At 35.6% G+C, this 14,225-nt stretch overlaps 1 protein-coding gene across 3 annotated transcripts in view; it reads right to left on the bottom strand.

Moving 5' to 3' along the window:
- Nucleotides 1–592: 592 nt before the first annotated feature.
- Nucleotides 593–14,225, bottom strand: part of LOC124644885 (tyrosine-protein phosphatase non-receptor type 61F) — a 53,537-nt gene continuing 39,904 nt past the window's right edge. Inside the window, exons 5-10 of one of the 3 annotated variants that reach the window (XM_047184532.1) lie at nucleotides 13,346–13,495; nucleotides 10,423–10,561; nucleotides 9,569–9,676; nucleotides 8,756–8,891; nucleotides 4,525–4,638; nucleotides 593–1,997 (exon numbers count right to left, since the gene is read on the bottom strand). In XM_047184532.1, the coding sequence (XP_047040488.1) occupies nucleotides 1,940–1,997; nucleotides 4,525–4,638; nucleotides 8,756–8,891; nucleotides 9,569–9,676; nucleotides 10,423–10,561; nucleotides 13,346–13,495 (705 nt within the window). In that variant the 3' untranslated portion in view covers nucleotides 593–1,939. Of the gene's footprint in view, nucleotides 1,998–3,299; nucleotides 4,639–8,755; nucleotides 8,892–9,568; nucleotides 9,677–10,422; nucleotides 10,562–13,345; nucleotides 13,496–14,225 lie in introns of those variants that run through there. The other 2 variants (XM_047184531.1, XM_047184533.1) reach the window with 2 other exon arrangements.

Here is a 14,225-nt window from a genome sequence, read left to right as displayed (position 1 = left end):
CATCTATAGAACCTCCTACCTTCCACTTTCGACTCTATTCAATGTTTCAATTTAGGGTGCGTCTACACGGTGCATGTAGCTGGAGCAACAAGTGACAAGAGCACGCGGGTGGGTATTTTGCTTTGGTACACGCGCGAGTCGCTGGTAAGCTATTGCACCGCGTAGATGCACCCTTAAATCTTTGAAGTTAGTGATATTAGAAGTTGATGACTTTTACCAATACACGCTGGTAGTTCTGTTCAATTGTGGAAACATGTCATTATTCGTAGTGTAGGTGTAGTGCAATAGAAATATAGTAGTCAGCCAGTTTTCAGAATTTTTATAATTTATTGGAAAGTGCGCTTTGTTCCGAATTGGTAAAGTAATAGGTTGCAAAAGTAAATACTGTTGTAGAATAGGTGTTACGAGTAATATTTAATCCACGCAAAGTCGATAAAATGTACTACTGTAAGTCAGAACCTAAAGAACATTAACTTTCTACTCACAACATTTATTACATGAATTATATTTCCGAAATCAGACATGAATCCTTAACTTGAAAACATGTTCGTGGTTAAGGTACGTTTTGAATTCTTGTCGGCCGCAGCTGCACTACTGGTTTGTACAACAGAACGTGTAGTCGCTGCCAGATGTTCGGCAGTTGCAGTCGGCTGCAAGAACTCAAAACGTACCTTTTAGATGACAAATAAGAACTTCGTGATTCAGGTACTTTCGTTATCTCGAACAAGATAGTTTGTTTACAACTTGCAAATAATACTGCATAAATATGCTTAATACAAGTAATTCCAATATGGGGTCGTTATAGAGGGCGCCACATGAGTCGTGACGCGTGAAAGATAAACCATCTCGACATGACTTTTTACGTATACACTCAGTTGGAGTTACTAAGTCAATTGAATCGTTATTTTTAGCAGTTCATAGTTTATTTGTTTAATATATGATTGTGTAAAAAGTCATATCAAGATTGTTAACATTTTGTACCTACTCAAATGAAGTGTAGTACAGACTTTATGGTTCTACCTCCATTGGGGAACAAGCTGAATTACTCATTTAAATGACCGATATTTTATCAATTTTCCGAGTGTTTTTTTTTACTAATAAACAGTAACAGAATATGTGCCTTAATTTTATTCCAAGCACATAAAGAAAGACCGACCCCGCGTTCTTAAAGAAATTGACTTGTGAACGTGGTGTCCAAATAAATCAACAGATTCGTTAAATTACTGTCATACTATTATGAACATATTGCTCTAAAGGAAAGACGATTTCTCAAAGGTATATTAGTTAATTATTAAGCATTTTTATTCTAATCTATTTAAATATTCGTAGACTTAAAACTAGTGTTTTGATGTATTTACAGTTTGAAATCAAAATGATGGACTAATACAATGGAATAGGTGTGTAGATAATTTACTACACGGGCGTTATTCATCAACATAGTCACTCAATTTCGAAACTTGTGTTTTCTACAAGTTTCTCTTCAATTCATTAAAGTTTATAAAGAGGTTGTATAGGCCTATTTGAAATGAAACAGTTTAAGGTCGACTTTAAACGCCCGTGCGATATTAGTGATTTTGGATACTTAAGAATTTGAAAGCTATTTTGGTGAATAATTTTGTTCTATCGAGAGCTGCCTAAAGCAATGAGAACACAATGATCGAATGCAACAATAATAATAAAAAAAACTGTACAAAGAAAACTGTTAAGAAATGCAGAAAAATAAATTTCCAATAAACCTCCTGGTTTAAATTATCAATTAAAAATACCACAACATGAGAGCGTGAGAAAATTTTGAATTTGGCCATTATTCGGGCGGTTGTAACGGACTTTTTAAAAGAGAACAAATATTTAACGCAACCGGACGTTTTTTCATTCCCTACGTACCGCGCATCACATATCCGGTTAATAATTACTTTAAGAAAAAACTTTATCTTTAATTTTACCTAATTTCCTCAGTCTCCTCGCAATTTTCTTTCTTATCGTCCTCCGTTTTAAACCTGAAAGGAACAAACCGAATTACAAAATTTTGACTTTGTACCCCAATCTAAAACTAAAGTCGAGGCGTAAACAGTCTTGTGTTGGGTGTGTTTTTTTTTAATTCTAGCACCTTTCCTTTTCCCCCACATCCCTCCGAGAATGTTCCGCGTCGAACGCAATTAATCCTACCTTACCATCAGGTTTGCGGACAGATTTTAACTAACAGAAGGCATCTTTAGACGTTCGACACTTTAAATAGTATTAACGCCTTAATCGCGGTCTTGCCTATCCAGTGTGCGAGCATTTACAAAGCTGAAATCTTTACGATCCGTATAATAATAAATAATGTTTTTTATATTACGCCACGTTATCAAAACTGGTCGTGGAGTGATCTCGCGTCAACTACAATCGAACCAATCAAACGCGGTACTAATTGCACACCAATTATCTCATGTTCAGTCGGTGAAAAAAATATCATCCTAATTAATTCATAAAAATATATTCCTCACTTGATTTTAAAATATACCTAAATAGAATTGATGTAAAATTTAAAATAATACAGAAGTGTACTGAAGTGTACTGAAAATAAAGTAAATAAAAATATGAATGATAGTAAAGCTGAACATAAATGTTTGCGTGTTGGCAACACTGCAGGTTCGTCACGACTCCTGCGCAGTGCGGGGACCGATGACTAAACTTATACGAATTATTATAAGAAACTATTTGAAAAACTCAGGCTATATGTCTCTCGTCTGAAAACAGACTGTCAAGCACTGAAATATATACATCTGGAATATTTTAAGCGTTGTGATGAAATCAGCCCCGTACTGTACCATATCTTTATCTCCCGGACATAATATAAAGTAGAAATATTATCGCGATCTATCCATAATTCGTAGGAAATCTCTAAATTGAGAATAAGCTCATTAATTTGTTTGTAAACTTACAAAAACTCAATCGTCAAAAATAAAGAGGGGAATTTCAGACAACAGTATAACAAAATAAAGTGCCTCATTATAACACGTGAGAAAATTGACTTCCATTTCCGAAATAAACTGTACATGTTACAGCCATATTGCTCAAATAGATATTATCCATTATGACTGGTTATTATATATAATACCCAAATTGACTAGACAATGTGATAAAATGATCACTTTATTTGGATATTATTCATAATAGCTAGTCAAAGTCAAGTCAGGATATTACATAAAATTGCTAGTTAATGTGATGAATTCTGTGTCAATTATCACTTTATCTAAATTGAGTAGACATTATGTATAATGGCTAGATAATATATATATAATATCTAGATTTATTACTTTGGCTGTAACATGTACACCTAATCTTATATAATTGTTTTTTTTTTTTAAGATTTTCGATTATATTTTTAACATTTATTAAAGTGTAGTGTGCTATGACCGTAGGATAGATGGACGAAGTATGTGCACATTATAAATATATACATAAAGTGGGGCGTTTTGCCGCTCATATTAACAGAATCGTGTGTACGGAAATTTTCGTATACTCAAAGGGATATAGGAACCGTATATCTAACATATCGCACCAAAATATCGATTACAAAAGATCGATATACGAGCCACTAGTTATCGATATTTTGGTTTAAGAAGAGAAATTGACACCAACTAAGATTACATTAGGTTCTCGGTGACATTATTGAGTATTATGTATGTATCTGTTGATATATTACGAATTAAAGGTCACTGTCTAAGACCGCACGTTGTCGTCTGTCGATTGATGCGATTTTAGGCAGTGAGCCTGAATCAAAGGAGCCCTTGTTTTGTTAGTAATTATATTTGAGACTAACATGAGATTAAACGTACGTTTGATGTACTGAATAATTTGTTTTTTTATTAAACTGATTAATACAAAAAAATCGCAAAATTCTCATGTTATTATAAATATAAATTAATTCAAAAGATGATTATTATTGATAAAAGTGGTGTCATAAATTCGAATCTGTTTTTTGAATAACAAGAGCTCCTTCGAATTTGTTAGTACACGACTTTATACATGTTATTTATGTTCAAATAAAATACAAATAATTACGGTAAGGAGTTTCAATTAGCTGTTAGTTGATGATATGTATTGAACACTAATTTAATAAAAAATACTGTTCAGAACCAAAGACCCGGGTAAACTTTTAAATTAAATATTGGAACAAATTTGTGTCTTAGACTTCGAAAGTCATGATCAAACGGCGATCTATGTTTAAAACTTAGTTTAACGTAGGTGTAAATAATAATTCCGGCTAGTGTGAATATGAAGGTAGACTTGGGCCACCTTGTTATAAAACGTGATCTTAAAAAGTACCGGGTTTATACAAATCATTTAGGCCTTCAAGCACTTAGAACGTCAACGCTATTTGCGTACTTAGTACTAACCGGTACTTTTTTTCCTTTTTATAATAAGGTGGTTCAAGTGAAGCCCAAACGGGGACCTTCAACTTAATGTTTAACGTAGGTGTAAATAATAATCCCGGCTAGTATGAATCCGAAGGTGATAGTTAATGGTTTGTAGAAGGACCTCTTGAGAGCGTGCCATCGCTCCGCCTCTCTTGCTTTCCTCTTCATAGCAGAGACGCGGTCAGCCAGCTCGCGGGTTCGACGACGGCGAAGCTCCGTAGTCTCGCTGCCGTGGCTGCGGAAGTTTCAAAACAAATATATAAGTATGAATATTTCACAATACATAATAGCAAAACAAACAAGCACATATGAATAAAACTAGTATTATTATTTTTTTATATTTGAATGTTCTTTTCTTTCTATTTAAATGTCTAATATTCGCGTAAGTGTTAGAAATCAATAAACAAACAATTACAAAAAAAAGTTTCTATGTTATTGCGATAGAAATAATGAGGATAAAAAGTTTATTCGGTAAGTAATTATCGAATCACGTGCTCAAGTATGGGTCAGTAAATACCAGTCAACCTTTTTTTTTGCATTATTTGATCAGAAAGAAGTCCGATTCAAATGAAAAGATGCTTTAAAGACGGAGTTTTTTTTTCTATTTTTTGTAAAAGTAGTAATGGTTCAAATATGATTTTTTTTTGTGTTACTGTGTCATGTCATTATGTCTAACAAATAAGTTCAATACAGCAAAACAGCAACGACAAGTTATAAGCTTGACGAATTTACTAAACAGCTAAGGACGGGACAAACATCTTAGGAATCAACATCTTTACCTAAATAACATTTAACTATAGAGGTACGTTTTGAATGCCAGCTGTCGACCGCAACTGCCGACCACACATACCACGACTGCATGAAATCGACCCCAGCTGCATGTTTTACAAGAAACCGTTTTGGATCGAAGCGGCAGCAGCACGTGCAGTCGCCCTTAAATATCAATTGCTTTCATGCAGTCGCGGCATGTGCGGTTGGCAGTTGCAGTCGGCAGCTAGCATTCAAAACGTACCTTAAGGTGATTTTATATAACGTTTATTTTTTGTTTTTCTTTGATATAGCACATTGAAGCTAAGCAGTCTGCTATGTGGGTTTATACTAATGTTTAGACTTTAGACTATTACAACTTGACTTATATCTGTTTGTGAATGTTGGTTCATCCGTGTATTTGTCAACTTTGCAAGCCCTTTACTCGAGACTACGTACTTTTTTTGTTAATTTATACACATAAGCTGTTGGTTTTCCTTTACTAATAAATAAACTTGATCCGAATTTCGGCAACAAACGAGTTATTCAATCATCATCTTTATTAAAAGTAATATCATTTAACATTGGTATAATTTCAGTGGTTTGGAGCTTCAACCAATATTGGTTTTCGAAACATATTGTGGTATCGATACGAAATGTAAACGCGAATTTCACTTTTAAGTTCATAGCATACAATAGGCATGATGACAAATTTTTAAATTCCTTTGTATGATGTAGGTATACGTCTATTTTATATGAAAAATTATTAATTTTAAGAAAATGCGAAGATTTTTTATCAAATAATTGCATTTTTCTCTGTCCACTTTGAATCCGGCGCGAAAACGCTTGTCAGTGTCATGGTGTCACTTGTGACGTCACGACTGAAATTACAAGACGCAAGTAAACAACGCTCGTGCAATAATTAAGTTTTTTGTGTTATTAAATATGAATTCGAAAGGGCATAGGTGTTGTGGGGTCACTGGGGGACCAAGTAAGAACACATCCAAAACAACTCCTGATAAGTTATTTGTGTACGTTCCTCACAATACCTACAAAAATACGAAACAAGTGGCTTAAACTTGCAAGGCGAGATTCAAAAGCAATATTGCCCAGGGTACAACTTTATTTTTGTGAAGATCACTTTGATGTAAGTTATTACGTAGTTCTCTAGATTCTAGCATAGTTTATAATGTAAATAACTATTTCGAGGTTAGGTTTCATCTCTCATTGTTTTTTAATTAAACTAGTATACTTACATGGAAGTTATAACATTTCTAAATTCAGCTGAACAAAAATCTTTATTTGATGCCAAAAACTTTCCCAGCATTATGATATCAATTCTAGGCAAATTAGCGCTGTTTGCCTTGATAGATCCGGGCTCTATAACTCGTGTTATAAACAATTAATTAATTAAAAACAAAGATCGCAGTGGAAGTTCACAATAACGAAATGTGACGTTCGCGCGCTTTCGCGCGAGTTGTTTTGAGAAATGACGTCACGAGCTCTGATTGGTGTTCAAGATATCATGGCGGATTGCCTTATTTCGTAATTTTATTTTATAAAAATACATATTAATCACATTATTAATAAAGAAAACAATGCGCGTTTTATATTCCAAGCTTCAAGTTTAATTTAATAAATATATTATTTTAATGATTTTTGATTACTGTCATCATGCCTATTGAGGTTTATTGACGGTGAAGCTATAGTTTTATTTTATTGAATGTAAACAGTATTTTATAATTGAAAAAAATTATATTAGCGGGTCAAGGCTTGAGTAAAAAAGTAGGTTACGTTTCAATTGGAAATAAATAAGATTATGTATTCAGATCTACAATTAAAAATGTGTATCTTGGCAGTCGTTACGTCATCAAGTCTGACACCAGTCTTACAAAGGGGTATTGAGTTGCCTGGGTAACTAACTGGGTTGAGGAGGTCAGATAGGCAGACGCTCCTTGTAAAACACTGGTATTCAGATAGACTGAAAGTCGACCCCAATACAGTTGAGAAAAGGCTCGGGATATGACGATTTATATTATAAATGTGAATGTGAATTTGTCAAGTTTTTTTGTTTTTGTTATATGTTAATTGTTTTGTATGCTAAACACTGAACAAAAAGCGGTGTTTTCAGCATAGTGCAACATAGCTCGCACTTTGTAAGACGACACATATCTACCGGTGACACATATTAACATTTAGATTAAATTTATGTAAATGTTACCAGATATCGTCTATGTCTATGTAAACATGGCTGAAAATATATAAGCATTATTATATTATTTATTTATCTATAAGTACCTACTATTAAATGTTTTATCTATCTATTATAGTAAAAAATATTTTTTTTTTATATTTGTTTGTTTGTAAACTAAAGGCTCCGAAACTACTAAACCGATTTGAAAATTCGCTGATGGAAAGATATATTTTATCCGAGACGCGACTGAAACCACGGGACAACAGCTAGTCCTACTTATATTATAAATGTGAAAGTTTGTGAGAATGTATGGATGTATGTTTGTTATTCAATCACGCAAAAACGGTTGGACCGATTTGATTGAAATTTGGTATGTAGATAGGTGATACCCTGGATTAACACATAGGCTACTTTTTATCAACACACCACGCGGGCGAAGCCGCTGGTGGAAGCTAGTATATTATAAATTACTAATAAGGTACTTATAATCTAACTAAAGTTAATACGTTCTACCGAGATTTTTATGTTGTAAACCCTAATTATAAAGCGTATTTTTCCCCATCTTACGTTAGTACTTTAACTTACTATTTGTAATAAGAATATTGTTTTTTAACATACCTAATTATTATTGTGCTTTTATTACTAAGTATAGAATATTCATTTAAAACTATTTATCTAACGGAGGGTTGCACCATTTAACTATAACGATAACCAAACCATAACCAGCTGTGAAGACGCCCATTGGTCACATCTGCGATTTGACAACTAAAAACGATTCGGTTATCGTTATAGTTCAATGGTGCGACCAAACCCCTATACGTACTCTAATATATTTGACCGAAATAATTGAACTAGTTTTTTTTTTGTTTGTTTAAATTAATCTTTAGAACCTAAACTTTGCCTATTTTAAATGTAATAAAGGTTTATTAAAGCTATTTATATACATATTTACAAACAATCAAGTGAACTACGGCGACCACGATCGGTGCATTCGACCGAGACGTCGGGTTAAAAAAAATATACCTACCTCTACTAATCCTAACCTAATTTTTATCATTGTTGAAGAAATCTTTGGATATAATCTTAATTATCTGTCTCAAACTACCTATAATATAAAGCTAAATTTGAATTCAAAAGTCATTCAAAATTTCACACTATCACACATTTATAATACATATTTATATTTTTCATATTAACGTCGACATCTCAAGACGCCTGTGACTATTTACCATATTTTTTTATAAACTATAGAATCCATTATTCCATTTCCATTCATCACTCATCATCATCATTAATCACCAACTCAACCTCATTATTATTAGGATCCAAAGGTTCGCAATTCAGTCCTATCCTCCTCATATACTGGATACAAGCGCATCTCCTAGCCCTGCGTAGTAGTTCATTTACAAACCTTTCGGCGACGCTGAAGAATGGTTCGTCGTCTTCATCATCAGCTGATGATGCTGAACTGCTGTAGGTGCGGGAAGGTGGCGTCGGGGGGTCCTCATCCGAACTGGAGTCTTGTTGCGCTGATAGATTCAAGTTGCCTGCGTAAGAAGGGTTCATGTGTTAATTATGATTGAGGCCCACGGTGACCAATGTTTGTACTTACAAGAAAAATTATGTTCTCCTAGCCGATTATCGGCCATGGCGACTGTTCTCATATAAGGAGATTAGCCAACTACGCAGGACATATTATAGTGCACGAGTGTTTGCGCAGACACAGGTGCACTCACTATTCCTTCACTCTCAGCCCGATGGGACGATAATTAGACAAGACCAGAGAGAGAAAACATTTACGTGCTCTCCGATGCACGGGTGTATCGATCACCAACTTCCAGGCTAAGGGCTGCTTTGTGAAAGATTTGAAAACTCACAAGCGATTTCGGCCCGACCCGGGAATCGAACCCGAGACCTCGTGCTCAGCAGCCGCGCTTACGACAGCTACCAACGAAGCAGTTACATGAACACACTGAAAGCAATAGAGTAGCGCCAACGTCCTACACAAATTCATTCTGAAAATTCAGAGAATTAACGAAAAGAAACGAAGTAAGAACGTCAAACCAAAAAAAAAAACGACTTCTAAAAACGCAAAAAGCAAAAAAAACTTTTATAGATGCATCGGCCAAGAAGTCGGTGGCAAAATAAAAATAGATGCATCGGCCTAGAAGTCGGCGGCAAAATAAACGTGCTTCATCTAGAAGACTAATGTTTCTGTTCTTACTATGATTAGCTGATGATAACTGTGACCCGGTGTAGGTTTGGGTCGAAGGTGTGGGCGGGTCCTCATCGTCCGAACTAGAATCTTGAGGTGCCGACAGATTCAGGTTGCCTGCGTAAATATACGGTCCCATGTTAGCTGTCTCTTTTTTCGGGTGTTGAAGTACATCATCGGGCGAACAAAATGCTATTTTTGCAATGCGAATTCAAGATGTCGAAGATTTAACGAATAAATCGGTGATCCTGCTCGCTGAAAACGCGCGACTAAATGACTGTGTAAAAGAAATTATGGAAAGAACAAACCATGATGACGAAGCCAATCCTGGACTAGAAAAAAGGCATGTACATCCACGAGGAACGAAAGATGAGCAGAGATGCCATAAGACAAGTAAGTTAGGCGCCTTCTTGTAGGTCGAAGTAGAAGGCGTGATCAGTTACTAAGACTAAAGTTACTTAAAAAAATGGGTTGGTTCTAAAGAAGGCATGCAAGGGCGGAGCGAGTAACGTTCCTCGTGTCCCGAACACCCGCAATTTGGCGCGTTACTTTCTTGAGAGATTTTGCGTTATGACATCTCCGCTAGTCATTTTATTCTTCGTGGTAACATCAGTAATATAAGGCTGGAAAGTGGGCAGTCGTTACGGGTAGTCAGAAGCTAGTAAGTCTGACACCAGTCTAACCAAGGGGTATCGGGTTGCCCGGGTAACTGGGTTGAGGAGATCAGATAGGTAGTCGCTTCTTGTAAAGCACTGGTACTCAGCTGAATCCGGTTAGACTGGAAGCCGACCCCAACATAGTTGGGAAAAAGGCTCGGAGGATGGATGAGGCTGGAAAGTGTGTGACTAGTTCCCATAACTTACCAAGGGACTCGCTGGTAGGTATGGCCGGGAGGGGCCGAGCTGGAGCCCGGGTGAGACTCTCGGCGCGAGGAGGAGGCGGTGGTGGGGCTTCCTCTTCACCAACCATGACGTAGATGCTTTCCTCCAGCTCGTCTTCGTCCTAAGAATAGTTTTATGTATTAGCACTGTTCTTCAATAACCGTGTTTCGGGGGACACAAGTCCCGGCTGTCATTTGAGCGTCTTTGCCAGTTGTTACGGGTAGTCAAAAGTATCTGGTTACCCGGGTAACTGGGTTGAAGAGGTCAGATAGGCAGTCGCTCCATGTAAAATAGTGACACTCAGGTGCATCTTGTTTGACTGGAAACCTGCCCCAATATTGGGAAAAGGCTAGGCAGATGACGATGGCGCAGTTACAATTGTTGCTTGTAAACTATCAACTGTTTTATGTTTAACAAATCATTGAGCAAATAATCACAATTTAAATTCAATTCAGTGAAATCCGACAGTAATAAACACAACTACGTCTGTTTATCGGAAATCTGATTCAATAACTATTTAAAACTCAATCAGAAGTGCACTTTGAATCAGATTCAACCAATCAGATCTATGAGATAAGATTAATACTACAATTCCGGTATCTGATAAAGACCTTTTATACACGGTGTTACTAAAGTACTCGTAAAAATCCCTCAAGCTTGGTTTCCGAGTATCTAAATCTATAAGTTAAAAAAAACTGAATAGATAAATAAACCTACGGTAAAAGTGCTCAGAATGTAAATGTTTAATGCGTAATATTTACTCTTTGTCAAAGGAATAAAATTCTGCAAAGTATAGAGGTATCTTTAATTCTATTTACATAGCAGAAGCATTCTAAATAAACAAAAAAATATATTACGTATTTCCATACTCGGAGGTAATTTGTAATGACGTTCTACTAGTGTCAAATGGATTCCTAACAAGGAATAATAAAATTTATGTAAGTACTTGGTGATCCCGCGGATCTATTTAAGTCCGTAGAAAAAAAAATCGTTTTTTCAACCCAGATCAAATTCCAGTAAGTCAAAGTTTGTCTCAGAAAGTCCAATTTTTTCGGCCAAGGAAATAATGGAAAACCAAAAGACCTTTTACGATCCCTGTACGTCACCAAATGAAACAAAAAGACAAACACACATCAGTTACACCTCGATCATTTTTGGTGCAGTTAACAAATGCTGTCAATCAATACAAACAACGCGATTTTCCTATGAAAACTGACAGCCGTCAACCGCACAAAAATTCGGTACCCTTGCACTAAAATCGATCGAAAAGGACTTTATCGTTTAGAAAAACAGTTGTGCCATTCAAAATATGTTGACATGCTACCGCAGCTCTTTATAAAGATGTGCATTAAAAGCTTTAAAAACAGTACAAAAACAAGGCACTTCTACGCAGGTAGGATATACAGGAATTAATTTTAAGCAGTGCACAAAAAAAAGACTGGTATTTTTTTTTTTTTTTTTTTTTCATTTTTTTATCCGCCCTGAATTCCGCAAAATATGGGTACTAACTATTCTTACTCGCTTGGAGCAGCGCTCGCGTCAGTAAAACGGTTTCGCGTTGCCGCCGTGCCTACTATGACGGATGTGACAAAATAAACATCTTTCGCTATCAATAACTTTCCTTTTTTTATACTAATACACAACAAAATAGAAATATACGTATCTGTAAAAGTTATTTAACTATAAGTTAACACAGTTTGCACACAGAATAAAATTCATTCCTGTATAAGACTAGTTCTATTATAAGAGTAGTTATTATTCGCCTTCATCATCAGATTAGTTCGAGAGAATCACATTACTGTATCGTCAACAAAACAACGCACAGCTGTCCATTTTCATGACGTTGCGGTTCTTGGAAGATTTATTTATTTATGTTAACACGGTTTTACTAACCAATTACATTAACATATAAGTAACACACATAGTAATAAACAGACAAGATAACAAATGATAACACAGGCATAATAAAACATCTTACAAATAAAAATATAGAAAAAAAAAGTAAAAATAATTATAATAAAATAATAAAAAACAGTTTATAAACTTTCACAAAACTTTAAACATACTTTCTTAACAATATAAGGCTCATCTGTAAATAAATCACAATCGGGGAAAGTTTCCATGAGGCTGTTGAGCGCGGAAAGGACACGAGGGATAGGGGACGATGCACGGGCCACGGTACGGCATACGGGCACTGCCAGTAGACGGTGCTTACGAGCGCGGAGGTAGTTGTTCGGAGCGTACAAACGAATCAGCTCGTTGTGGAGATCCGGAGCATCAGTTATGCCTCTATTTATCTTCAGCATAATGATCAGCTGATCATATGCTCTCCTAGTTCCCAACATATTATACCCTAAACACCCTATCAAATATTTGGTAGGATACAAATAAGGATAGTAACCTAGAGAGAATTTATAGAGAAATCTCAGGAATTTTTTCTGGACCTTTTCAAGTAAAAGGGCATATGAAGCCTCATGTGGATTCCAGATGCAAGAACTCGCTTCTAACTTGCTTCTGACAAGCGTGCTGTAGAGGAGTTTTATGACGGTTAAATTGTTTTTTTTTTAAGATGGTTAAATTAGTCACTTTAGATTCTTTTAAATTACTGTAAGTAATGCCTCCTTTTTTAAGAAATAATATATCTGGACACCTTTCACACACGGTAGATTAGCCCTATGGTAAGCTATTTATTAGCCTGTGTTTTAGTTGCTCACACAACGGATAAACTGCATATTACATATACTTATAAATACAAACATACTATGACACTCAAACCACAGACAACACATACTCATCACACAGTTGACCGCACCGGGAATCGAACCCGGGACTATTAGTTTGGTAGTCGGACAACGAACGGTCTTAACGCAGCAAAAACTAGAGATAATTCTAGAATAAAACTTACGTAGTTGGGGTCCAAGCGCTTAGTCCCCTCAATGACGGCTTGGTAGCAGAATCTCAGCTGGTCAGGAGTCTGGATGAGTCCCATGCGATGATGGCGCATCTCCAGAAGCGTCTCCTGGATGTTCAAGTTCTGTATCCCCTCTTTCTCGGCCTGACAAATTAAAATTTCGTCAGGAAGGCTTTCAAATCTCTTCGAAACATTTTTGATTTGTATTGTGTGCCTTTGTCAATTTTCTCGCGGAATATTTTCAATGTCGATTTTGTTTTCAGTGGAATTTTATTGAAGTTATGTCTTACTATTATTTGTTTAAAACACAACATTAATTTTTAAATGACTGCGTGAAACTTACTAATTCTCGTTTTAGATTTAGAAATTATTAAAAGAAAGTAACCCCCTTACTTATAAAATCTCTAATCACCTTCTAAGCAACATTTTAACTAATCACTACTTAAAGTCTTAAGTAGTTATTAAATGTTAGTTAAGACATGCTTAAGCAACGTTTATAAGTAAGAATTTTCTTAAACAGCCCTTAAGTATTACTTATATTTAATTCACGTTTATAAGTAAGGCTGTAAAATATTTAAAAGTGACACTAATGACAGTGACGGGATCGACTCGAATTCAAATAGGAAACGGCCAATGTGCTCGCTCTAGTCTGGCGACTCTACGTACAAAACGCAAGTCCTGCTCAGCTCAGTATTTAATCGTTAAATCACTAGTTTTATTTCTCACTGAATTCAAAGAATAAATAGAAGTTGAATGAATCCGATGCGCGGATATCAAACGTCCGGATTGAATGCAAAAACCATTTCGAGAAATCGGAAAATTGCCATTTCAGTTTCCGTATTAAATAAAAATAAAAAGCACAGTCACGTAAATA

Source organism: Helicoverpa zea, chromosome 31 (assembly GCF_022581195.2).
Source record: "Helicoverpa zea isolate HzStark_Cry1AcR chromosome 31, ilHelZeax1.1, whole genome shotgun sequence".
Taxonomy (NCBI): Eukaryota; Metazoa; Arthropoda; class Insecta; order Lepidoptera; family Noctuidae; genus Helicoverpa; species Helicoverpa zea.
This window is presented reverse-complemented; position numbering and strand designations above follow the sequence as displayed.